Source organism: Magnolia sinica, chromosome 18 (genome assembly GCF_029962835.1).
Source record: "Magnolia sinica isolate HGM2019 chromosome 18, MsV1, whole genome shotgun sequence".
NCBI lineage: Eukaryota > Viridiplantae > Streptophyta > Magnoliopsida > Magnoliales > Magnoliaceae > Magnolia > Magnolia sinica.
Genome location: NC_080590.1, coordinates 60,776,659 through 60,803,211, shown reverse-complemented (window position 1 = coordinate 60,803,211; position 26,553 = coordinate 60,776,659). Strand labels below are relative to the sequence as shown.

Here is a 26,553-nt window from a genome sequence, read left to right as displayed (position 1 = left end):
CTTATATGATGAAAATGTTAATCATATGCCAAATCTAGGAGTCAATTTCAAACTAGACTCGTCCCATAATGATGATAACATAAAGAAAGCTTCCAGCAAGGGGACATATGAGAAGTATTGGATTCCATGTAAGAGATTCAACCGTCCAGAAAAAGACGGGAATTGAGATAATCACATAAATGAAATGATACTGCCCTGATCCATGTTTCATAAAGAAGGGCATGAAGAAAACCATGCAAACCAAGCCAGAAAGCGACAAACCTAAAGAGTTAGTAAACTCTACTTCAGAACTAGTTAGTGGCTCCAACATTACCAATCAGATCTTTTACATAGGAATTACAAGTTGAAGAAGTTATTAAGAATGAAATATGACTAAATTGGGTTGACAAAAAGAGCAGGAAGTACCTGAAAGCAGCAGGAAGTACCTGAAAGCACATCAGCTTACTGGCTGGATGGACTAACAAAGTGATTTTTAGGAGGGATGGACAGCTAAAGGTGGCCCCACATCATAGATGGCCCAAATCAATGACCAAATTATCTATCACAATCAATATGGAACATCCATTTTCCTAGCTGTTGATCAGATGGTTACCAAGGGACTTTTAAGATAGATGAGAAATAAAGGTGGGCCCCACAATTAAAACTTCTTGATATAATCAATGTGGACCATCCATTTTCAACTGCTAGATCATCCAATCAAGATGATTAAGATGAATGACAAGTCAAGGTAAGCCCCACATGGAGGGTTCAGATTAACGATTGACCTTTCGCTATTATAATCAATACAGACCATCCATTTTCATAACCGTTCATCAAATGGTTAAAATCATCCTATCAAAGTGGTCGTTGAGAGAGATCGTCAATCAAAAGTGGGATGCGTGATGGAGGACTTATTAGACCTTTTCTATATTATATTTGATTTGGACCACCAATGTCGATGGCCATTGATTGGAAGGTTTGGATCATTGAACATTAAGTGATTCTAAAATACTTATGAAACTGATGTAAACCCCCTCATCCAAAATGTAAATTTGAACTCCCCCCTATTCTGTATTACATCCCCAGCCTTCCAGTCCCCTAAGAAGATCCCAAGACTCCAGGAGTCATCTTCACCGCCTTAGAAGGATAAACCCACCAAGTCGCAAATGACAATCAGATCTCCTGCCCCCGCCATGAATTCTCACTCTCTTCTAATAGGATCAACATTCACGAAATCTGGCTCCACATTCTCAAATTTATGTTGATAAAGTTCATATACTTTCTCTGTCCAAATACCCTACAAACACAAACAGTTGCACCGACCACAAAATCCTTCCTCTTACTTGACAAACCCACCAGCCAATACCTTGGTACTTCAGGTACTTTCTATTGTAAAACCCAACATGCAATAGTTTGCTATTTTACTTCCCATTGTAACCCAGGATGTACCAAATAGCTTAAAAATTCCAAATATTTGTAAACATCTTGCAATCAAGAAAAGGATGGTTCATCTCTTCATCAGCTTCCAAACACATGAAATGCATATAAAACTGCAGACGATAATTTTTCCTCTATGGAGTATCATTTAACCTTGAATGTAGGTATCAAGCACGCAACATTGGATGATGTGAGCCAGATCTGAACTCCTTATTCTGTATTACATCCCCGGCCTTCCAGTCCCTTAAGAAGATCCCAGGACTCCAGGAGTCATGTTACCCACCAAGTCACAAATAACAATCAGATCTCCTGCCCCAAACACATGAAATGCACATAAAACTGCAGATGATAACTTACCTCTATGGACTATCATTTAACCTTAAAGAATGTAGGGATCAAGCAAGCATCATCGGATGATGTGAGCCACAATAGGAGTAGAACTAAGAATAAAAGCAACATCTTCATGAAAATCGGGCCAACCATGGCCTAGCAAAGTCCTTGTGACTGATTCATGGAAGAGAACATACTTAAAGATAATCTAAAACTAAAAAGAGGCCATTTCAAACAAGTAAATGGTGCTTGAATGCGGCATTGGAATAATAATTTGATAGTGAGGCACCAATACTTGATTTGAAAACCAATTCAGTTCTCACCATAATACATTAAAGACTATTAAGCACCTCTCTTTTCCAAGAAGAGAGAGAAGAAAAGAAAATTCACGCAGAAAACACAAGCATGGGCCACCAACCTTGCATCCAAAGATTTATGCAAAAAGTACTTATTCAAGCAAACAAACATAAGAAAGGAAGCTGCATGTGCATTTACAACATAATAATTACAAAACTATAATCCAAATGTGATACAGATCACCCACCAGCCTCTTAACATACAATTCAACCCCCATGCAAGGTAATATACCAATAGACAATGCCAAATATGTGCCCCAAGTATACCAGTTCAGATCCCTCATCCCGAATAGGCTCTTCTCCATATGGGCTTTCAGCTGGTGCTCATGCAGGCTTAATCATTCTGTGGAAGTTTTTGCCATTGGACTGTTGGATTCAAGGGTTTGGACCTCGTTGGAAGCAGCATAGGACACAGGAAGGTGCGTGGCATAACATACATCTACTGAAATGACCGGGCAGATCTCATATATTCTAGCATTCAACCAGCTCATGATCCTTAGGTTAGGCCATACAGCATGGAGCAGGCAGAGAGATGAAAGGACCGCCTTCTCCTATGCCTCCGCATGTGTTAGGAACACGTTAGGTAGGGTATGCGCTTTTTGGGGATAAATTTTTTTCAAAAATGTTGGAGGTCAGCCCATACTCAATTCATCGCTCAAGAAATTAAGGTACCTTATCTTTCTTGGCCCTTTATTACTACGTGCCCGCTGCCAGTTGGATTAGGGACAGTCGAATCTTTTCAACCTAACCGACGCCACCTATCTAGAGTTTGAGTTTCAATTGTTACATTAAATAAAAGTGTTTTGTCTCCTCCCCAAGGTAGCATTGCCGAATGGGCGATCCCTTTCTTATTTACCCTGCTAGCATTTCTCTCTAACTTGGGTTAAACAAACTCGTCATGTGTCAAAAAATGCATGGGACAGATCCTAGACAATCCATATTATATATATGACATATGAGAGAAAGCAAACTGGAATAGAACATGTATGCAAATTAGCACAACCAACCAACCTATGTGAGCCACCCACTATGAAATGGGTAGTCTACACACGTCTGACACTTCAATTGTAAGTGTAATTGCCACACCAAGTTGTACCTAACAATGTTCCAAGCAACAATTTTAAAATGAGCACTGTAAGTGTAATTGCCATACCAAGTTGTACCCAACAATGTACCAAGCAACAATTCACCAGGAAAAAAAAAAGCATTGGAAATACCTTGAAAAAATGTAGATTGCAACAAATTGGCGTTAATAACAATGTGTGGCACACGTGTATGTGACACCTTTCTCTAAAATCCCAAGAAACAGAACACCATTAAGTGTTGTCATTGAGCATTTGCACAAGAATCCCATGCAAAGATAGACATTGCAGAATATTGATTGTTTGAGATACAAACAACATATTTGCAATGATAAGCTCAATGAAGTCATCCTTAAAAGTAATAAAGGCTAAATATGTAAAGAAAACGTGTGGAACCAAAGTTTAAGCATGCAAACATGAAGGGGAAAAAAATCATAAATCATAGGTCAAGATTGCTAATAGGCCATAAAGCATGCCAATATAGCACAATCGACTTGCAATGGAATGAAGAAATCATTCCCAAACTTCAGGTGAGGGGAAGGGAGGGAGGGAATGGAGGGAGACCACGATGCTGAGCTAAACAACTTCAAAAGGTCATCAGTGCTAAGTATAATCGGCACCGGTAAGTGCAAAACATCTAATTCCATTTGCTTAGATTTCTAGATCACTATCAATATAGACAAGAGAAACCCCAACTGCCCTGAAAATTCAGAAGCTCATATGCATCAAATCTCTGTAACGAGACCCTTCAGCATAGATTAACATTTTTCAAGCAACAATTCAGCCAACCATAATTAGATGAAGGAAACAATTACATGGAACAAAGTACCAAGTAATACTAAATACACGAATTTTAGAAAATCATCCAATCGGCAGAAACCCAACATGAAGAAGTCAGTTGTTTTGGACTGAGCATCATAATGTACCAAGTACTGCCAGTGAATCAAAGGCTTTCTCGGTTTCTTTGCAATCCTAACGATTTATTGCTTGTTTGTATATCTCAAACAGAAATAGAAATATTTAAACGCAACCGATAATTGCATTCCCATTTGAATTGGATCCGAACCAAAACCAACTACAGGCCTTGCTAAAAAGAGAGCCAACTCAATATAAACATTTATGAAAAAAGGGTACCATACAAGTAGGACTCATTTATCACCCCAAACCATAGAACTAGTAGATCATTTGTGCCATCCACCTTAGCCACAGCTATGAAAGCTAGAAAAAGAGAACTTCCAATTTCTTAATTTATCAAAAGGGTAGGCTATACATGGTTCTACCAATTCCAAGCTAAATCAGACTCATCACAGGGAGTTGAGAATCCAGTTCTTCCCCTTTACACAGTATGCCACCGAAGGACAGCAACCAACAAGTTTATTAAAAAGAAGAGAAGAAAAAGGGGCAAAAGAACCTCATTCAATTTCAATAATGCCTAGGATGTATAGATACAAAGGAAGTCAACGCCTATTTGGCTATAGGGGCCATCAAGTTAATGCCCCTACTTATGTTACTATCGGAATCTGGACAAGAGAAAACTTTAGAATTGATTTCATAAACAAAGGATCCACTACTATCTCCCAAACAAGCCAAAGCCAAGTTGGATCCCCTTTGATGAAGAGGCAATCCCAAAAAGCTCTGAAGAAAGGACTGAGCCCCACCTTGATCCCCATGAATTCTCATTTTGGGGGTCTCCAAGCCACAAAAGCTCAAAAAAACAGAGCAAAAACTGTTCCCTTGTACCTAATCACCCTCAAATGCCTATAATCCAGATTGTCCATAGTAACTTCCACCAGGCAAGGAGGTGGTGGAATACAATTTCTCCTTTACATGGCTTTCTTTTTGGAATGTTAATGAAATTTTATTTAGAGAAAGGAGAGAAGAGAAACAAAAAGGATGATGAGAAATCAACCAATTAATATGACGAAGAGGAAATCCCCCAGCCAACCTGAAAATTTTCATCCACATAACCTTTGAATACATTAGAAGCCCTAACCCACTCTGCAACCAACCACTTGGCCTTGAGGAAAACTTGAATCAGAGAAGCAGCTTTATCATTAAACATCCTGTTTTGTGTTCTAACCAAGTAAACAATAAACGGCTATGAGAAAAAGACACCATGTTATCCTTTTCTTCCTTCCTAACCAGCCAAATGCCACATAGGAAAAAGCCCCCTGACCTTTTGGGGCATACTCACTGAACAACTCAAAAAAATAAAAAACAAAATAATAATAATAATAATAATAAAAATCCCATATTATTCACATAAACGTCCTGTTGTTTGTGTTCTAACCAAGGAAACTATAGACAGCCATGATAACAAGACGCCATGTGTTATCCTTTTCTTCCTTCCTGACCAGCAAAATGCCACATGGGAAAAAGCCCCCCGACCTTTTGGGGCATACTCACTGTATTTCCAACAACTCAAAAGAATTTTTCCCACATTATTCGCATAAACATACAAAGCATGTATAAGTGATCTAACGTTTCCTCGTTGTACAAACATAAAATGCAGCCATTAGGGAAGGATCATTTGCCTTTTTCTCAAGTTGTCTAATGTGAGAATTTTGTTCTTCCCACCAACCAACCAAAAGCCACAAATGGGGACAATCCCTTCACATTGCTCTTTTTTTTTTTTTTTCTCTTCTTTTTTTGAAGATTAACAAAATTTATTTGAAGAACACCATGGGCAAAAAGAGAATAGGCAGGGCCTGCTACAACCCAAAAGAGAAAACAAAATACAAGCCGGAGGCAAAAGAAAACAAACCAAGCATGCTACAACCCAAAGAGGGAATAAGAATGCAAGGATCAAAGATCAGGAGACAGGATGACCACTCACAACCTCTCCTTTGATGGAGGCGACCCCCCAATAGATAGAAGTTCTAGAAGCAGTGATTGTTCCTCTCTTTCCAATGGCCCAAAGGGTAGCTCGAAGGGATGTTTGGATTGGTGAATAACCAATATCCGGTTCCCATCCAAATCCACAAGCTTTCCAGTTACACGTGAAAGCTCGTAGGGATGTTTGGATTGGTGAAATCCTTTTTCTACCATGGAAATGAAATCATTTTCCTCATATGCGACATTTTCCACTTTGCGAAAACAAAATCATCTCTAAAAATCGATTTCCACTTACACAGTTTTCCTCAAAAAATGAGCAATTTCCATTCCTCAAAAAAAGGGGGGAAACTAGGAAATGGAAATTTCCACTTTTTTAGAGACAAATATCACTTTTTGACAATTGGCCTTTTCATGTTTCCATGGAAATCATGTGTGCTAAAAAACAAACAAGTTTACTTGGATTCTTTTTCACAGATTTATATTTTCACATATTTCCACAGAGTGACGTTTTCTTTTCCAAAACTACTTTATAGATTACATTGATCCAAATAGGCCTTAAAGAACTCCAATTCATAATCAAGATCTTAATTCTCCCCGACACGACAAAGGAATCCCAATACTTTGTCCTTCCAAATGCCCAAAAATTGACATAGGGAATCATTGCCCAAAGGATAGATCCTCTCAAATCATATCAAAGGACCTCTCCGACAACCCTTAATGTGATTGCCAACTAAATTTGGAAGCATCCAAGAAATTTCAACCAATCGGGAAAAAGAAGCCCCTCAGAAAGCCACCTTGCTATGTAATCAGAGGTTGTCAATTGCTCTACATCTTTCCAACATAATTTCAATAGATGCTCTAATGGGTCAAACTAGCCAATCAAGTCTTTGGGCATAGCCCATCACTTGTCGATGTGGGCCAAGACCCCCAAGCCTGTCGGATTGGGTCAAGTCTATTCATGTCTAAAAGTTCAAAGCATAAAGAGTAAAGGGATTGGGCCTAAGTCAAGCTCATTGCTCTATAGAGACAGTTCGGGCTAGACCAAGGCCATGATAGTAATAATAGCCTAAATTGTGTACCACACACGCGCGCGCACTCACACATACACGCACACACATATATAAGAAATACTCCCATGGCCTCGAGACAGCCATGGTCTCTAGTTGGTGTGGGCCCACCGTGGTACACGACATCCAACCAGTTAAGTATACCCCAAATTTCACGGTAGTTTAAATACCAACTGGACCACACCAAAACCATGTAAAAACACCCAAAAATCCTACAATAAAAATAATTTAAGTGTTAGGGCCCACAGCCGACCGGACAGTTGGATTGGCTTTTTTTTTAGCATCCCATCATCATGGTGGGGCAACACTTTTGGATGGATTGGATGCCATACACATACCACGTAGGCCCTATATCTTATTTTGGAGGTGTTGGGGGTTTGTATACTGTTTTTTTTAATGGTTTCACCCACCTGATAGTTCAACCAACCTGATTTTCATGTTGTGTGCAGATCAGGTGGATTGAAATTATTTGGCAAGTTAGATGTCATACACACTAGGTTTGAAGTTGGGCAGGTCGGGTTGGGTTGAGGGTCAACCTAACCTCAAAAGGAGTCTGCACAAGGCCCAGCCCAAGCTACCCAACCCAACCTAAGGAATTGATGAGTCAACCCTATCAAAATTCGGGTTAGGTTGGGTAAACACCTGCAACTAGTAAAGTAATAAATAAAATGAAACATCTAACCATCTAATGACATCATTGAAGAAACATAGGTAACAACTGAAATAACATTAGCAAAATAAAATGATGCAATCACCACTCATAAACAAATAAACTTTAGAAAGAAAAAAAAAGGGTTAAGTGGACATCACATATACGACATGGTGCACCCAAGGAGCTTAGATGTCATGAGTACTACATAAAACATGTTGTAGGCAATTCCAACATTTCTAATAGAGTCATGACATGTAAGTTGGGACTTGTGAATATCCTATGAAGAGCCCTTAATGTGAGGTGGTGGAATAAGTGTGAGAGATCCTGACGGACAGCAAACATGTCAAAGGTCCATGTCATTCATCAAATAATGCACAATGTGAACATGCTATGGAGTATGGACCTAAAATAACAGTGATCCATTGATCAGCAGGTCAAACTTGCATGAAACCTATTTTCTAACTAGGCCATGATTTTATGTTCATATCATATATTGACCATAAATAGTTAAATATGCAGTGCATTTGGGTTTAGGTTGGGTCGGGTTACCCAAGGCTTCCAACCCAACCTAGGTCAGGTTGAGGGTCGGGTTGAGTAATTTTTAGGCCAAGCCTAACCCAACCTCAATCCAACACAAACCAATGATCAAGTTGGGTCAAATGGGTTCGAATTGACCCAGCCTAAGCTGCACGCCTAATACACACCACATGGGGTTGTGGACCCCACAACAACTAGTTGGTGCCCCAGACCAACTACAACCCATTGTAGAACATGAGATCATTTCCACCACGATGTGTGAAAATTGCGAAACAGGTTCGACTCAGGCCTGGTAAACATTTAACCGAGTCAGGCTCAAGGCCAAAACTCGGCCCATTTCAAGCTGTAGTTGGCCTTGGGCTCAGGCATAGTATTTTCAAGACAGATTCAAGCTGACCCTATAACCTGGCTCAAGGCCAACCGTTAACTGGGCCTTTGCTAAAGAAAAAGCAAAATACTAATAGGGCCCAACCTTACAAGCCCAATATGTGCAGTTCAAAAATTGGGCCTAATACCTTTCTAGGACCAACAACTGCCTCCCCTACATCCCTAAGCATTGCTGGTATAAGATAATCATTAGAAAGGGAAGCCAAATTGGTCTGGAAATCAAATATGAGGGTAAAGTAGACATTTGGGATCTCTAGCAAGGCCATCATCTCTTCTCAATCGGCATTGGTGACTTCCTTTTGCTTTTGATCAAATCCAGAAAATCCTGTCTTTTCTAAATATATATTTTCATCTAGTTGGTAGAGAGGCCGATGAGGAAGCTGAATCTCATGCCATATGGCACCACCAAAAGGGTTGTCTTATCTTCCCACCAAACGTTCAACTGAAGTATCCATGTCAGCTTCCAAGCCTTACCTCTTTTTAGAAACAATTTGTAGCGCGGACTGTCCAGAGAAGATATGTTTTCACGAAAGTTGTTTAGATTTCAAAAGCTTCAATTTCACATGCCAACAGAATATTCAGAGGATTTAGCAAGCTTCAAGTAGCTTTCCTATTGGTTAGTTGGGCTCAAACTTGAGACCTCAATGTTGAAATGCACCTTGTCAACTGTGAACCACGGGCTTAAACTCACAAGCTTCAAGAAGCTTATCATAACCAATTCAACATACTAGTAATCCAATTACCCCTAGAAAGAGATTATATGTAAAATACAAGGTATTCAATAATGGTAACGGTGGCCATAATGGCCACTGTATTTACAATTGTGACATGACAGGTCTTTTTTTTTCCATAAGGGTCGTCACATAACCATTTTTACCCTGGTAAAATAGAAAGGTAATAGACTACCCTATTGGTCTCATGAAGTTAACAGAAAATTGAATGGACTTGGCCTGGTCATACACAAAAGTACATACCAATCGCAAGAACCGAAGAGTAAACCTGCTAATACACACCATTGTGTCTCAGTTCAACTGAAATATCCAAAATTCACCGACAAATGCAATATCCAAGGGCCTGTCATAACCTTGGAAGCTTGCAGATTTTATTGAAGTTGTGAATCTTTGTGGTCACCATAAAACCTCCTTTGCTCACATTCTGAGAGAAGAGAATGAGTTAGATCACCTTGAGAAAGTGGGGGTGGGTAGAGCTATTCTGATCGTTGAGGACAGGAGTTGTTAGGCTGTGTTTATGACCTGGTTATTGGGCTGCTTTTAAGGGTGTTTTGCAGTTTCTGGTGGGCTTTGTATCCTTTTGCCTTTCAGTACGTTGTTCTGGGCTGTTTTTTATCCTGCTGTTGTTGTGTATTCTCTCTTCACTCTTTAATAATCTATCTTATTGCCCAACCAAAAAAAAAAAAAAAAAAGTCTACTTTCAGTACAAATACAGGGACCAGAACACAACAGACCCTTTTTAAGTTTGTTTGGAATTTGCTATGCATTTTACCCGAAAGTTGCTGTTGGGAAATTTATAGATTTTTGTGAATTTCTTGGTGAATTCTGATCACTTGAGGTAAAAAGAAAAATATAGACCCTCCCAATGGAATGACGGGACTAAAGGTCTGCAAAATCCTTTCTTAGGCTGTCCTACTTTACAATTATCCTATAAATTTTCCATATATACATCTTCTCCGGAAAGGAAGACCAAAATGTCAAACACAACAGAACCAACAAGTAGACTAAACAAGAGAGAGACTATTCAACATCCTAACCTCGCTCTAAAACCCTGAATATTCTTACCTAACTCATGAGCAGAGCAGCCATCAGATTCAAATGAAATACGAAAAAAGGAAAGTTTTGAAAGGAAAACAAGAACATAAACCTGTCACATGCAAGGCAACGCAGAGGCCCATTCTTCCCATTCTCCAAATAATTATTCCGATGTGACGCATACTCATTGAGCATTTTGGAGAAGCGGAGGAACGCTCTCTTGAGAGCATTGGGGTCCACATCCAAATGCTTCGTATTGGCATCGCCTGCTCCATCATTGTTGCCCACTCGGAAAGCCAGATCATCGTAATCATCTCCCCTAACCTTCATATGCTTCAAAGGCCGCAGATCGTCCATCCCACCCCTGACAGGGTCCAGTGGGTCCCTCCGCCGTGGGCTGCTCGCTCCAGCCACATAACCCACCTGATCCGCCAAGCCCGAAGGGTACCCATTAGGGTTAGGGCCTCCATACTGCAAAAGCTGCTGCCGCTGCCTGGCGTACTCGTCCCTCGCATCCCTGGGGCCCTCATCTCCATACTTTCTCTTCTGGGATGTTTCGGGGTGGGGTGGTGGGCCACGCCCTTCAAGGCCCAAGGAATTCCAGTAATCTGTGGGTGGGCCGCCGCCGCGTGCGTAAAAGTCATCACGGTCACGGCGGAGAGCATCGGGACTAAGGGGACGAGGCGGACGGAGAGGGGCAGACTGAGAGAAGACGATGTCGTCGGGGGGAAGGGCAAAGTAAGAACGGACGCTGCCGTCGGCTAAAACGATGGTGCGGCGCTCAAGCATGTGGAAGCCATAGGAAGGAGGCGGAGGGGGAGGTGGGCCAGGATCAGGTAAGGGGAAGGGAGCAGTGGGTCCAGGTGGTGGGAGCGAGATGGGGACAGGTGGATCGGAGGAGGGACCCGCAGCCGCAGGAGGAGGGAGAGGAGAGGAATGGACGGTTGGATGAGAAGATGAAGAGGAGGGTTTGGAATCGGGGGGCTGCTGTGGGTTGTTGGCTTCCCAGCGGGATTTCCTGTGAGAAGGAGGTGTTTGATGCTGATGCTGCTGCTTCTTGTGAGACGAGGACTTATCCGACATTTTATCGTTTCTCATCGGGTTTATTATTCTGAAGGCCGAAAACGGGAGAGACTCTGAGATCTATATAAGCTTTATATAAAAGTACTTCTCGTTAGGGCAGAAGATTTGAGTCGCAACGAGCCGGGCAATAGAACACTCGTACTCCGATGCCCAGATCCATTCATCATATATCTTGGACCTGGTCCCACGTGGGATGGCACACATGTGAGAGATCCTAGCCATTTCATCACGTGCACGCCCTATGTACGTCATCTTGGAAAGTGGTGTATTCTTGAGTGAGCTCCGCATGTTGGTGTGGAAATTAGGGGCGGCTTGGATGCTCTAAAGTTAAGTGTCGTACCCTATTTATATCCTCAAGGAGCCATTTAGAAAAGTACGCATTTCGTTGCACATAAATACGTAGCATGCACAGGATCTTTAGCAATATTCAAAAACTTAATATGATACTTTTACAAAATATTGATTTTAAAATATATTTTAATAAAATAAAAAATATATATATAATATATAAAAGTGTTTGAAAAAGCACCTTTTTTGTGGGTCTTTGGACTAGTCCCACATTGGAAAAAGAGTATAATTTTTTGTGGTTTAAATGAAAATAGTGGAGTGTTATAATATTTACTCACCTAGTCCAAAGACTATGGACCTTGCGTGTACGCACGCTTGGGCTCGATCACGGGCTTAGTGCGAGGGCGTGGGCGCGGGCATGTGAGGCAGTGTGGTTATAAAGGCGCTAGTGGCGGCGCATTTTGCACTTCGCACGTTCGCATCGTGTCGCAAAGGCTAATGCAGGGTCAAGCAGTAACTGCTGCATGGTTAGCCTAACAGCTAGAAAACAGCTAGTTGTTATCTCACAACAGTCAGTATGCAGCAGCTTAATGGCCCATGCACAACAGTCAGAAAACGACCATAAAACGGCTAGTTTTCTCCAACAACTAGAAAATGGTCATGAGATTTAATTCCCTGGACCATAGCCCCCAGCCACCATAGCCTATAAAAAGAGGGCCTGGATGGGTTTCCAAACCATCTCTCAACCCACTCTAGTAAACTCATACAAACTGAGACAGTCCTCCACTCCTCTCCTATACTCTAGTAATTCCAACAAGGCAGAAAGGGTTCAACCCTTTTGCTTGAAGAACAGACCAACGATGTGGTCTAGAACGGGTCGACTGAACCAGTGGCTGAAGATTTGACCAGTGCAGTGGTCTAAATCGCATAAATTTTTCTTCTCTTTCTTCTGGAATTTTTCCTTTTATTGTATTTCTGCCAAACTGAGTGTGACAGAGTTCCAATAGGTGGGCCTTTGTGTTTGCTGAACGCAGACCCGCACCAGGCTCATCGTATCCTAAAAGCGGCTTGCCTGTAACCTATCAGCATACTCAATTCAATTAAGTAGGGGTAAATAACGCTTTAAGGACAACATTTCATACGTGCTTTAGCTTGTCCTTATTCAAGCTAATTTTATTTTTCGGTTTCCATATTATACAGAAATTATATTAATCTATATAATTTCCAACAATCTTAAAGCGTTATTTTTTATGTAAGCTGACAGTGTTTCATCCATCAAGTTGATGAATCAAGACTTGATACGTCTTGATCGGTTCGATGGAACCAATTTTATGAGATGGCAAAATAAGCTGAAATTTCTCCTTACGGCGCTAAAAATCTACTACATATTATATCCAAATTTGCAAGCGCTACCTGAAAAATCCGACACAGACACACCTGAACAGGTGGCTGCCCGCACTAAACGAGCAGAAGACGAACTATTGTGTCGACGACACATTCTGAACGCGCTCTTCAACTGACTGTACGATCTGTACCAACAGACATCATCAACAAAGGAGATCTGGGCTGCTCTGGAGTTCAAATACAAAGCCGAAGAAGAAGGTACCAACAAATTTCTCATCGCCAGGTATTTTGACTTCAACATGATAGATAACAAACCGCTGCTACCACAAATTCAAGAACTACGGCTAATAGTAAACAAAATTAAAGCAATCAAAATTGATCTTCCTGAATCATTCCAAGTCGGGGCTATAATCGCTAAATTGTCATCGATGTGGAAAGACTATAGAAAGAAGTTGCTGCATAAAATTGAGGACTACACACTAGAACAAATCCAGAAACACCTCAGAATTGAGGAAAAATCCCATAACCGCGATAGAAATAATAATATCGGGAATGCCTCGTCCAAAGTACATGCAGTAGAGAATACTAGTAACAAGAATTCCGAAAAGGATAATTCCCTGAAACCCATTAAAGGGAAATTCAAGAAAAATGCCCAAAAGAAGAACGAAAAGTTCAAAGGCCCATGACATGTCTGTGGGAAAACTAGGCACTACAATCGAGTATGTCGATATCACAAATCTAAAAAAGATGCAAGTGCTGTAGAAGAATGCGATATTGTAGCTATGATCACTGAGGTAAATACCATCCAAGGCAAAGTTTCAGGTTGGTGGTATGATACTTCTGCTACAATACATGTGTGTTACGACAAATCAGCCTTCAAAACCTATGAGGAATTGACCGATGGTCAAGAAGTCCAAATGGGTAATGAAGTCCGATCGAAGGTCGTCGGCAAAGGAACTGTCAAACTGATATTCACCTCTGGGAAGAAAGTGACTATGACTAATGTACCGCACATCCCAGACATGAGGTGAAAATTAGTTTATGGGAATCTTCTAGGTAAACCGGGCATAAAAGTAGTGTATGAGTCAAGTAAACTGATTTTATTTAAAAATGAAAATTTTGTCGAAAAGGGATATGCTTATAACGGGATGGTTAAGTTTTATATGAATGAAAGTAACACTTCTTCTCATATAGTTGAATTCGTTGGACTGTGGCATGATAGATTAGCCCATATAGGATATAATACCTTGAAGTTCATGGTTAAGAATGGTTTAATGTTATACACAGATAATGAAACTGATAAATATGAAGTGTGCATATGATCTAAAATGACGAAGAAACATTTTCTAAGTGTTGAAAGATCGTTTCAAATATTGAATCTTGTGCAAAGTGATATTTGTGAGTTAAACGGCATTCTTACTCGTGGAGATAAACGGTACTTCATAACCTTTATATATGATTGCTCTAGATATATGTATATATACCTATTAAAGAGCAAAGATGAAGCATTGAACATATTTAAAATATATAAAGCAGAAGTAGAGAATTAACTAAATAAGAAAATAAAAATTCTCCGTAGCAATAGAAGAGGAGAATACTTCTCAAATGAATTCGATAACTTCTGTGAAGAGCATGGACTAATACATCAATGTATTGCGCCATACACACCTCAACAAAACGGAATAACTGAAAGGAAGAATAGAATATTAGTAGAAATGATCAACTCAATGCTGATAAGAGCAAAGTTGTCACTAAGTCTATGGGGTGAGGTACTGCTTGCAGTGTGCCATATACTAAACAAAATTTCATCTAAAAAATATAAAATATCTCCATATGAAACATGGAGATGAAGAAAACCTAACTAAATATATCTAAAAGTGTGGGGGTGTTTTGCATATTGCAGAACCCCTGATCCAAAAAGAACTAAATTGGGACCAAGAGCTATTAAGTGCGCCTTCATAGGGTATGCACAAAATAGTAAAGCTTATAGACTTCTAAACACAGAGTCTAATACAATAATAGAATCAAGAGACGTTGAGTTCTTTGAGAACTCACTATCCTTGGAGTCAAAGGATAATGAGATCCAAACTCTTAATAGAGAACCAGATAGTACAGCTCTACAGATAGTGGAAGCTTCTGTTGAACCTCGTAGGAGTTAAAGGATAAGAATAGAGAAGAGTTTAGGAGATGACTACATAGACTCACAATGTATCATTTTCCATATTGTAGAAGGAGATAGAGAAAATTTTATAAGAAAAATACCTATAGTGATAATTATAAAATTTGATTCTAAAACATATAAAGAGGTTGTATCATATAGAGACTCAGCTTTCTGGAAAGAAGCTATAAATGATGAAATGGAATCCATACTATCAAATCAAACATGTGAACTAGTAAACTTACCTCCAGGTTCTAGACCCATAGGTTGTAAGTGAGTATTTGGAAAGAAATATCACACTAATGGGATTATCCAAATCTTTAAAGCTCGACTAGTAGCTAAGGGTTTTAGATAAAAAGAATGGATAAATTATTTTGACACATACTCTCCTGTAGATAGGATAACATCTATTAGAATATTATTACTGCTAACTTCCATACATCATCTTCACATCCACCAAATGGATGTAAAGACCACATTCCTGAATGGTGACGTTAATGAGGAGGTATACATGGATCAACCTGAAGGTTTCGTTCTACCAGGAAATGAAAACAAAGTATGTAGCTTCCATATATCATCTTCACATCCACAAATGGATGTAAAGACCGCATTCCTGAATGGTGACCTCAATGAGGAGGTATACATGGAACAACCTGAAGGTTTCGTTCTACCAGGAAATGAAAACAAAGTATGTAAATTAGTCAAATCTTTGTATGGATTAAAACAAGCACCAAAACAATGGCATGAGAAGTTTGATTCTAAAATACTATCTCATGGTTTCATGCATAATGTAGTTGACAAATGCATATATTCTAAAGTTGATGGTAGTGATATCGTTATTATTTGTCTATATGTTGATAACATGTTAATAATAAGTAATAAAATGGAAGGTGTGACTAAAACAAAGAGGTTTCTATCTTCCGTATTTAGAATGAAGGATCTTGGACAAGTTCATATCATCCTAGGTATCAAAGTTAAAAAATGGGGTAATGCTTTGTGTCAATCTTATTATATTGAGAAGATACTAAACAAGTTCAACCATCTGAATATAAAGGAAGCAAAAACCTCATTTGATCCAAGTATCAAACTAAAAGAAAATACTGGAAGAATAGTTGCACGATTAGAATATGCGAGTGCTATAGGGAGTCTTATGTATGTTATGCAATGCACTAGACCTGATATCGCATATGCTGTGAGTAAACTTAGTACATTTACTAGTAACCCCAGTATGAAACATGTAATGCAATCAGTAGAGTCATTGGTTACTTAAAAGTAACCAAAGAGTTAAAACTATTTTATTCAGAGTTTCCTGCCGTATTGGAAGGATATACCGATGCGAGTTGGATATCGAGTGCAGAGGACAACAAGTCTACTACAGAGTGGGTATTTACCCTAAGAGGTGCAATTGTATCTTGGGAATCCAAGAAACAGACTTATATAACGCACTCGACTATAGAGTCTGAATTTATAGTTATGGCTGCAATAGGCAAAGAAGCTGAGTGGCTAAGGGATCTTATATTAGGAATCCTTTTCTATGTAAAGCCTATATCGGCTGTGTCACTACATTGTGATAGTGAAGTCACATTAGCTAGAACCTATAGCGGCACTTATAATGGTAAGTCTAGACATATCAGTCTTAGACATGATTATGTTAGACAATTGATTCAAGATGGAATCGTTGTTATTTCCTATGTGAAATCAAGCAATAACCTTGCAGAGCCTTTTACTAAATCTCTACCAAGAGAGGTAGTAAAGGTTATATCTAGAGGGATGGGGTTGAAACTCTTTAACCAAAGTTCCACCAATGATGGTAACCCAACCTAAAATCAGAAAATCTCTAATTTTAGGTTTAATGGGTAAGAACAAGTCACTGATATGTAGAAAGTTTTCAGCACTAAATTATAAAACATCATCCATAATAGATAAGTATTGAGCGTTACAAAAGAGGGTTGAGTTTTAGAACTCTTAATAAAATCCAGTATATAAGAAAAGTGTCTTATAGTAACGGAGATACTGGAAGGATTTCACCTATATGAACGTGAAGATGGTACCGTCTCTCATGAGAGTTAGGAGTTTTCTCTCGGAATCGTTCACGAATTAGGATAAGTACATGACCATTAATTGTATTGAGCAAGATTATGGGAACTCTAAACAAACACATAGTAAATATGTGTGTGGTTTCTCTGACTCTGTTATCTAGGAATATCTGGTTCAATGTTACGGCTACCAGTCATTTCGACAGAGTTTTGAGATACTTACACTAATGAAAAATTAAAATCGAAAGATATCTTTCTTTATGCATATAAGCTGATTATTCTGGCAGAAATGTTTAATCGAGAAAAAATATTTTTAAAAATCAAGTGAGAGATTGTTACAAAATATTGATTTTAAAATATATTTTAATAAAATAAAAAATAATATATACTATATAAAAGTGTTTGAAAAAGCACATTTTTTGTGGGTTTTGGGAATAGTCCCACATTAGAAAAAGAGAATAATTTTTTGTGGTTTAAATGAAAACAGTGGAGTATTATAATATTTACTCACCTAGTCCAAGGACTATAGACCTTGCGTTACGCACTGGAACACCCAGGCGCGCGCGCTCGTGTTAGGGCTCGGGCACGGGCTCGGTCTCGGTCTCGGTCTCGGTCTCGATCACGGGCACGGGCTTGGTGCGAGGGCGTGAGCATTGAGGCAGTGTAGCTGTAGAGGAACTAGTGGCGCACTTTGTACTTCGCACGTCCGCATCGTGTCGTAGAGGGTCCCTCCTTCATGACCTTGAGCGAACCGGAGCGAGACGTGTGTGACTAAGCGGCTAAGGCGGATGGCTGGATGAAGGGGAGACTAGCTAGAGCACTGGATGAGAGTCCTCCAGTATATATAGAGAGCTGAAAAAAAAGCTGTTACAACAGATCTGTAACAGCTGTGCCATTAGTGCAGGGTCCAGTAGTAACTGCTGCATGGCTAGCCCAATAGCTAAAAAACGGTTAGCTGCTGTCTCACAACAATTAGCATGCAACAGCTTAATGACCCATGCACAACAATCAGAAAACGGCCATAAAACGGCTCAAATTATGCCTATTGGAAAGCCAGAATGCGAATTTTCTTAAAATCTATAGATGAAAGCGTGTGACAACCCACGGTGACCAAATGGAAACCACCAGTGTCTAAGGTTCTAGGCAGTGATGGAACTAAATCCATTAAAGAAACACCTTTTTATTTATAGACCATACCTCAGAAAAATAAGAGCAGTGCAAATGCAAAGGCTTTAAATGTCATTACTTGCGCTCTATCACCTGATGAATTCAAAAGAATTGTATTATGTGATACAGCTAAACAAGCATGGGACATCATTGAAATGACACATGAAGGAACAACTATTGTAAAAAAAATCTAAAGTCCAAATCCTCGCTACAAGGTTTAAGAAAATTCATTGCAACACCCCGGTTCCCACAACTCGAGTACACTACTTATTTTCCAAGAACCCGAGTGTTAACCTTTAAAGATAGCCAATTTCATGTACATTTTTTATATTTATCAGAGTTAACAATTTAAGCGGAATAAAAACAATTCAAGTATAAGAGGGAGTTTAAATACATATAACCCAGATTTCAAGTGATTACCCAAAAACTTATACAAACCAATGTCTTAAGTTATTATAAAACATGATAATACAAATTAAAATGGACTGAAATCAGGAAAGAGAGTCACAAGGTCATCTGGCTCCTCCTATTCCACATGAACACCGGTATGTACATCATCTGTGTCTCCTGTACACTGAATACGGTTCGATAACGTTAATGACTATCCTGTGAGGTAAAACCCCCAAGATTTATCGTATCATCAAGATAATTAAGCATAGTTATCAGAGATAATGTATAACAAATATTACACAATGATTATCATGAAAATCAGATAAGGTTCATCAGATACGTATTTATTAAATAAATTACACAAAAATTACACAAAGATAATCTTATTTAAATGCATGTATGTATGCATATGCTCACAGACCTGGGGATGCACATCCAGTTGGTAAAAAATTGCCCAAGGAGAACTAGCCACCCGGAAAAGTACTCAAAGGTACACCCAAGGAGAACTAGTCACCCGGAAAAGACTATACAACGAGGTCACCCAAGGAGAACTAGCTACCTGAAAAAGTACTCAAAGGTACGCTTAAAGAAAACTAGCCACCGAAAAGATTATGCAATGAGGTCGCTCAAGGAGAACTAACCACCCGAAAAAGTACTCAAAGGTACACCCAAGAAGAACTAGCCACCTGGAAAAGACTATGTAGCCACCTGGAAAAGACTATGTAACGAGGATGCCCAAGGTGGGCTAGTCTCCAGGAAAAGTACTCAAAGGTGCGCCCAAAGAGGACTAGGCACCCGGAAAAGTCCGCATGCCATGAAAATGCATGATTAGCCCAACCATTATTATTTCAATTTCAAACAATCATTTTAAGAAAGCTCAAAGGTCACTACGGGGGGTTTGTCACCCAGCATAGGTCGACAGCTCAGGCATAGTGTCCCATTCCACCATCCCTGGCTCATGAGACTATTAAATATAATATTTTAAGGGTAACCTCTTCAACTAGTGGCCAATCGTAGTTCGACGAGTGGAACTTACCATCAAAGGGTTATTTAATAATAATTCTTTAAAGGCGCAAAGGCAAGTAGCCAATTAAAGCTGCAGAGGGCAAATAGCCTATCAAAGTCGCAAAGGGCAAATAGCCAATCAAAGACATGAAGGGCAAATACGAGCTGCAAAGGGCAAATAATCCATCTTAAGGATGTAATAAAAAAGGATTGCCCTTAAAGCCACTTAGGCAACAAATGATCCATAAATGGTAAGTCCACCGTATAATTTCATTTAATCCATTTTACAAATGACCACTAATTCGACGACCTTCCATCATTCCATCAAGTGATCATGAATGACAAATTAAATCATGTATAATATGATATATCACATGCATATCCAGAGCATTCATTTTAAATCAAAATCGAGGTATTTAGATTTTACTCATATTTAAATATTGAATTTAAATCTAATTTATCAATCATCACAAGGAAGCAAAATCAATAGAAGTAATGAACCACATTAGTAATTAATAAAGTAAATAAACAAAGGTGAATGAGCAAACTAATTATCAAGATGTAGAAAAGCTTGAAGGGTGATCCTCACCTCTTGATTTGGGCCGTGGTCTAATGTCGATAGGACAATTGCAAGCACCTTAGGATGGAGTCTTAACCTGAACTCGAATGAGGCGAATTGCAATGTGGTGATTTGGGGAAAACTAATTCCCTACATTCAATTCACAATTTTAAGATCCAATAAATTTAAATCAAACTTTAATTAGGACCTAACAAGAGGCTTGCGAGATCAACTCACCTCATCACTTGAGTTGACTCGACACAACTCCAAACTTAGTCCAAACCCGAACTTCACACAATAGGTCTAAACAAGGTGAATCAAATCCCACAAATAGACTTTAAAGTCAATTAAATAAATTCATGTTGATTAAAAATCTAAACCAAAAACTATAAAATCAACTCACTTGAAACGTAGTCTCGATTCAACTCTCGGCGATGAATTGAGTTACTCCCTTCAAACTCGATCTCTAGGTTAGTCTTTCCAACGTAGCCAGGATGAAACGCATCTAAATCATATTGGAATCGGAGTTGATCGAACTTGACCCAACTCGCTGCACCACAACAGATGAGTGTGTTGACACAGTGAGTCAACCCAGAGAACAGATCATCTCTTTCTTCTTATCTCCTTTTCCTTCCTATCTTTCTTCTCTCTTAACCTAGCCAGCAACGTCTGGACTCAATCAGACCCTAACTTGGCCCTAAGTCGAACTCGAGTCTACGACAAGTCACTGACTCAGTTCAACTCAGTTTCTTCCATCTTCCTCACTTTCTAATCTCTTTCTTCCTTTCTTCCTCACACTCTCTCTCCTTCTTTCTCTCATTGTTTTCCTCCTTCCTCTTAGTTTCAGCAATGCTTACCAAACCGAAGCTTGACCCGACGAGTTGAGTCCAATCGACTCGACTGCGGCCCACGGTAGAGCACACTCTCCCTCTCATTTCTCTTCTTCTCAGTCAGTGCTTTCTCTCTCTTTCCTCTTCTATCTTCTTCTTGCTGGACTAGACGATGTCTGGACTCGACCAGACTCCACCCAACTCAGTCAACAACTCTCCCTAGCCCGGCTTGGTGTGACAGCAGCAGTGGCCACACCATCCTCTCTCTCTCTCTCTCTCTCTCTCTCTCTCTCTTCTCTCCCTCATTTCCTCTCTTCTTTTACATCTCTTTCTTCCTTCTTTTTAGAAAGACCAGATGAAGCACTGGACTTCAACCCAAGCTAGCAGTGACTCGGACTGAGTCGACTCGACTTGATGCGGCATGGAAACGACTCTCCTTTCCCTCTTTTCTGATTTCTTTCTTTTTTTGGAATGGATGCCCTAGAAGGACGCCTTTAATAGGCTTTACTAATCCTCTTCTAGAGGGTTCAAATGCGTAACTACTTAAGGGATTAGTTACGATCTTTAACTGTTTAATGTGCCATTTTGCATTATTATACCCAAATCAAGCTTACATGGTCATAATCCAGCATCATAGATGGCCATCTGAAGTTTTGGATCTTTCCGTCGTTTGAGGAAGATGATCCACCCATCAATGGTGGATCTTTGTTTAATAGTTGATCTTGTGATCTGCTGCACATGGATGATCCTGATAGGGCCACTGGACACTGTGGGATCCATACTTTAGAGGGCTATGATGAAATCCTATGGTTTCATGAGATTTTCTCATTGCTCACGAGATGACTTGCGCCACAAGGAGATCTCGGGAGAGGTTTTGTTTAGCTTAAGAGGCACCCTAATGTGGACGCCTGAGATGCATTTGGAAGCTTCTAGGAGCTAACGGATGGTTAAGATGGTGCCAGCAGCGAAACGAAAAAGATTCCTTCCATAACGCTCCTCTTCCTTCGCTGTGGAAAACCTAAAAGCAAGCCAGCCTTGGATGGCTGGGATCACATGAGTTGAAGGGCTAAGAACGAATTACTTCACTTTGTTTAGATTACCAATCTGACAAACAGAAGGAGAAATGGAGTTTTCCGTTTTTGAAAAATCCTTCGGCATTCACAGGCTTTCTGTGTCTAGATGTGTGCCCACGCATGGTACAACTTTTTGTGAAAATCTCGGGTTTTGGTTGGAAGTCGATGTCGTGTTAGATGGATAGTTTGGATCATCTGATAGATCCTTCAAGATGGCCCACAAATCATCCCAAATGGACGTTGTTTGTTCAGCTACTTGCGGGTGGGAGAAAATTCGAAAGAAGGTCGGGTCAGACCTTGTTGACCAACTTCCCTGGTCCGGTGCACATCGAGTGCATGCATTCCACATGCACATTTATCAAAAGGTGGGATTCATGGGTTTCATCTATGAAATCCACATTGACCAGTAAGTTCTGCTGGCCTAATTAGGACCTTCGGGCATGTATGGGGTGGATCTAAGGCTAAGGTGGGTCACATTACTTACTTTTGTGAGTTTTATTAACGTTTACAAGTGGTTCTAATGGTCAGAACTGAATTTGAACATCGACGGTTCAAGTGTTTTAGGCTCTGTTTTAAGTGATAGTTTATAATAAATTTTAGGGTCATATGACCCAATGGTGAGGATCAAATCTATAAATTGATAATCTGATCTTGATTCGATGGTTAAGAGTGTTTAAACCGTCTAAACTTACTTTCACGTTTATTGATTTGAGGTAGATGTTTATAATAGGTTTAATTGAGCAGTCAAATCTCTTATAGATGTAGATCGGGTCCGTCTTGAGCTCTTTGGTCGTTATGATGTAGAAGCAAGACCCATTTTTCAAATCCATGGTCAATTCTACTAGAATTTCCCTTAATGTGGCAAAAATGAAGGTAAATGTTCAAATAGACTAGGTTTGTATCTATATTAAGTTAGGTTACAGGGTAACACCCGAGTACTAGAAAATATGAGGTGTTACATTCGTATGAAAGAAAATGAAACTTTTATGGACTTCTATATGAAATTAAATGACATAGTGAATTCCATGTGGGGTCTAGGCGATGGAATCCCAGAAAGGAAGGTTTGCGCTAAAATATTGCGATCACTTCCTAAGAGGTTTAATTCCAAAGTAACTGCCATTCAGGAATTTAGAGACACTGATCAAATGAAGATTGAGGAGTTAGTCTGTTCACTCCAAACATACGAGTTAAGTTTCAAAGCTCCTAAAGGTAAGTTCATATCCCTTAAGTCATCCAAGTCTATTATAAAAGAAAATAATGCTAATTCTGATTTAGAAGATACTGAGGATGATATGGCTTTACTTGCTAAAAAGTTTTATAGAATTTTCAAAAATAAGAAACGATCTGATTTTCAAAAACCTTATGATAAAAAAAAAGGTAAATAAAAAACTTGAAAATCTGCAAAAGACAACTAATGTTTCAACTGTCATGAATATAGGCATTTGGCGAATAAATGTCCCAAAAGGGATAAATCAAAAAGAAAGGGCATGATTGCAACTTGGGATGAATCATTTGACTCTGAAAGCACTTCTGAGTCAGATGAATCAGAACAAGAAACTTCAAATGAAGTGAAAGCCCTAATGACTATAGCCAGAGTCACCTCCTCAGATAGTTGTAACTTATCTGATTATGAGAATCTCAGGAGTGACCCTGAAAATGAGAATGAAGATGATATTCAAGACGCCTATAATGCCCTATATAGGGAGAGTTGCAAAATAGCTGTCAAGTTAAAGATTCAAAAAGAAAAATTTCTTAAACTAAAAGAAGAACTTGAAAATGTTGTTTTGGAAAAGTCTCATTTTTCTGATTGTTATAAAAAAACCAAACTTGATTTAAGTTTTAAGATTTCTGAATTTGAAAAACTCAGAATAGAAAATGAGAAGTTAAAACTTGAAGTCTCTTCTCTGTTGAGTTCTAAGGACACTTGGAGATACGCCCATTGAGACCCTAAGTTGGAAAAATTACTAACCGCATCCAAAAAATGTGGCGATAGATTTGGTATGGGCTATATTAAAAATGCTCCATTAAAAAATTAGAATGCATCTCCTATTTTTGTAAAAGGAGAGTCCTCGAACTCAAAAGGTAAGAATTTGAAAAATAACTAAAACAATTTCAAAAATTCAAAACCTTTTCAAGCTTCTAAAATCAAGCCTAATAACATCAGCTTTAGAAATCAAAGTCATAACCCCTTAGTTGAAAAATAGTGGGCTAGACTTACTCAAAGAGCTTCTCAAATCTAACTCGAATGTTATCAGAGTTGACAAACAGAGATATTTCAATTCTTACGAACTGAGAAAAACCAATGATACTCCTAAACCCAGGACTACAATGAAATGAGTTCCTAAAGTTACTGTAGCGCCCCAAAATTCGAGGACTGAGTAGCTACTCGGCTCCCGAAGTCCCGAGTGCTACGTGTGCAATAATGAGTCACAAATGCATATAGTTAATTAGGTATTAGTAGGCAATGACGAATTAGACTAAGCATGCTTAATTGCTAATCAGATAATTAAGTTCCAACTGTTACTAACCAAGTAAAGTTTCACCATAAATTCATATCTAACATAACAACTTAATAGATTCGAATAACAGTCATCCAGGGATCTAATCCCATATGCTCATCATACCCAAAAATGATCTGGGCTCTGGCCTAGTCCCGCTGACAACCACCTCGCTAATATGCCCCTCCAAACTCCTGATAGTACGCCTGCTCCTCGTCGTTGTTGACACCGACATCGTCTAATGCGTGTTGCTCCAGGGTACCTGCATCTATATCAGGTTCTGGTTGGTGTTTTAAAACACCGTCCTAGAGTGGGAGTGAGTGATCAACTCAGTGGTACCATTAGCAATAGTTATACGAATTATCATGCATAGGATACATTTAATGAATAACAAGTAGCATGGAATCCTAAATACTATTGTTAATGCAAATGCATAGTTATGATATGATGCATGCTCCTCACAATGAAACCAACACTCCCTTAAGTGACGACATCTGACGTTCATGATGAAACAACCGGAACGTACTTCTTGAGTTCTACATGTTCCCACTGAATAATATGTGAAGGATCCGGAACGTACTTCTTGAGCATGGAGACATGAAATACATTATGCACACCAGTGAGGGGAGTAGGCAAAGCCAGACGATATGCAGCCGGTCTTATCCGATCTAAGATCTGAAAAAGGCCGATATATCGTGGGGTAAGTTTCCCTTTCTTACCAAAATGTAGAACTCCCTTCATTGGCGAGATCTTTAGAAATACATGGTCTCCTGCTTCGAATTTCAAATCTCTTCGCCTTGTATCCACATAACTTTTCTGCCTGCTCTGGGCTATTAATAATAGTCATCTGATAATTTCAATCCTTTTAGTAGTTGCCTGTACTATTTCAGGTCCCAACAAACTTTTCTCGTCAACTTCAGCCCAGCATTGTGGAGCTCAGCATAGGTGCCCGTATAAGGCTTCATAGGGTGCTATGCCGATGTTAGCTTGGAAACTATTGTTGTAGGCGAACTCAGCATAAAGGAGACACTCATCCCAATTGTCCAAGAAATCCAATGTACATGCTCTCAACATACCTTCTAGTATTTAATTCACCCATTCTGTCTATCCATTAGTCTAAGGGTGAAAAGCGGTGCTGAATTTCAACTTGACTCCCATGGTGTCTTGCATTCGGGTCCAGAGCACTGAAGTAAATCGTGTCTCGGTACGATACAATTTTCAAAGGAACACCATGAAGTCGAACTATCTCTTTGATATATAATCTGGCTAAGTCATCCACGGAGTATGAAGTTCAAATAGGGAGGAAGTGAGCCGATTTAGTCAACTGGTCCACAATCACCCAAACTGAATCATGCCCTTTCTTCATTCTGGGTAAACCCGAAATTAAATCCATGAAATGTAGTCCTATTTCCATTCAACAAGTGGCATGGGCTGTAGGAGACCTAGCGGTCAACAATGTTTGGCCTTGACCAGTTGACATGTAAGGCACCGAGATACAAAGCTAGCTATCTCTCTCTTCATGTTGTCCCACCAGTAATTGCGCTTGAGGTCCTGGTACATCTTGGTGCTTCCAGGATGCATGGCTAGCTTGGAGTTATGGGCCTCAGCTAGCAGTGTTTCCTTCAGCTTAGGATGATCTGGGACACAGAGATGGCCTTGAAAGCGTAATCCTCCATCAGTGCTGATTCTCCATT

General features: G+C 39.5%; 1 protein-coding gene across 1 annotated transcript in view; it reads right to left on the bottom strand.

Moving 5' to 3' along the window:
• Nucleotides 1-11,641, bottom strand: part of LOC131232228 (protein SUPPRESSOR OF GENE SILENCING 3) — a 45,539-nt gene extending 33,898 nt beyond the window's left edge. Inside the window, exon 1 of the mRNA XM_058228424.1 lies at nucleotides 10,541-11,641. Within this exon, the coding sequence (XP_058084407.1) occupies nucleotides 10,541-11,526 (986 nt within the window). The 5' untranslated portion in view covers nucleotides 11,527-11,641. The remainder of the gene's footprint in view (nucleotides 1-10,540) is intronic.
• Between the last annotated feature and the right edge of the window lie 14,912 nt (nucleotides 11,642-26,553).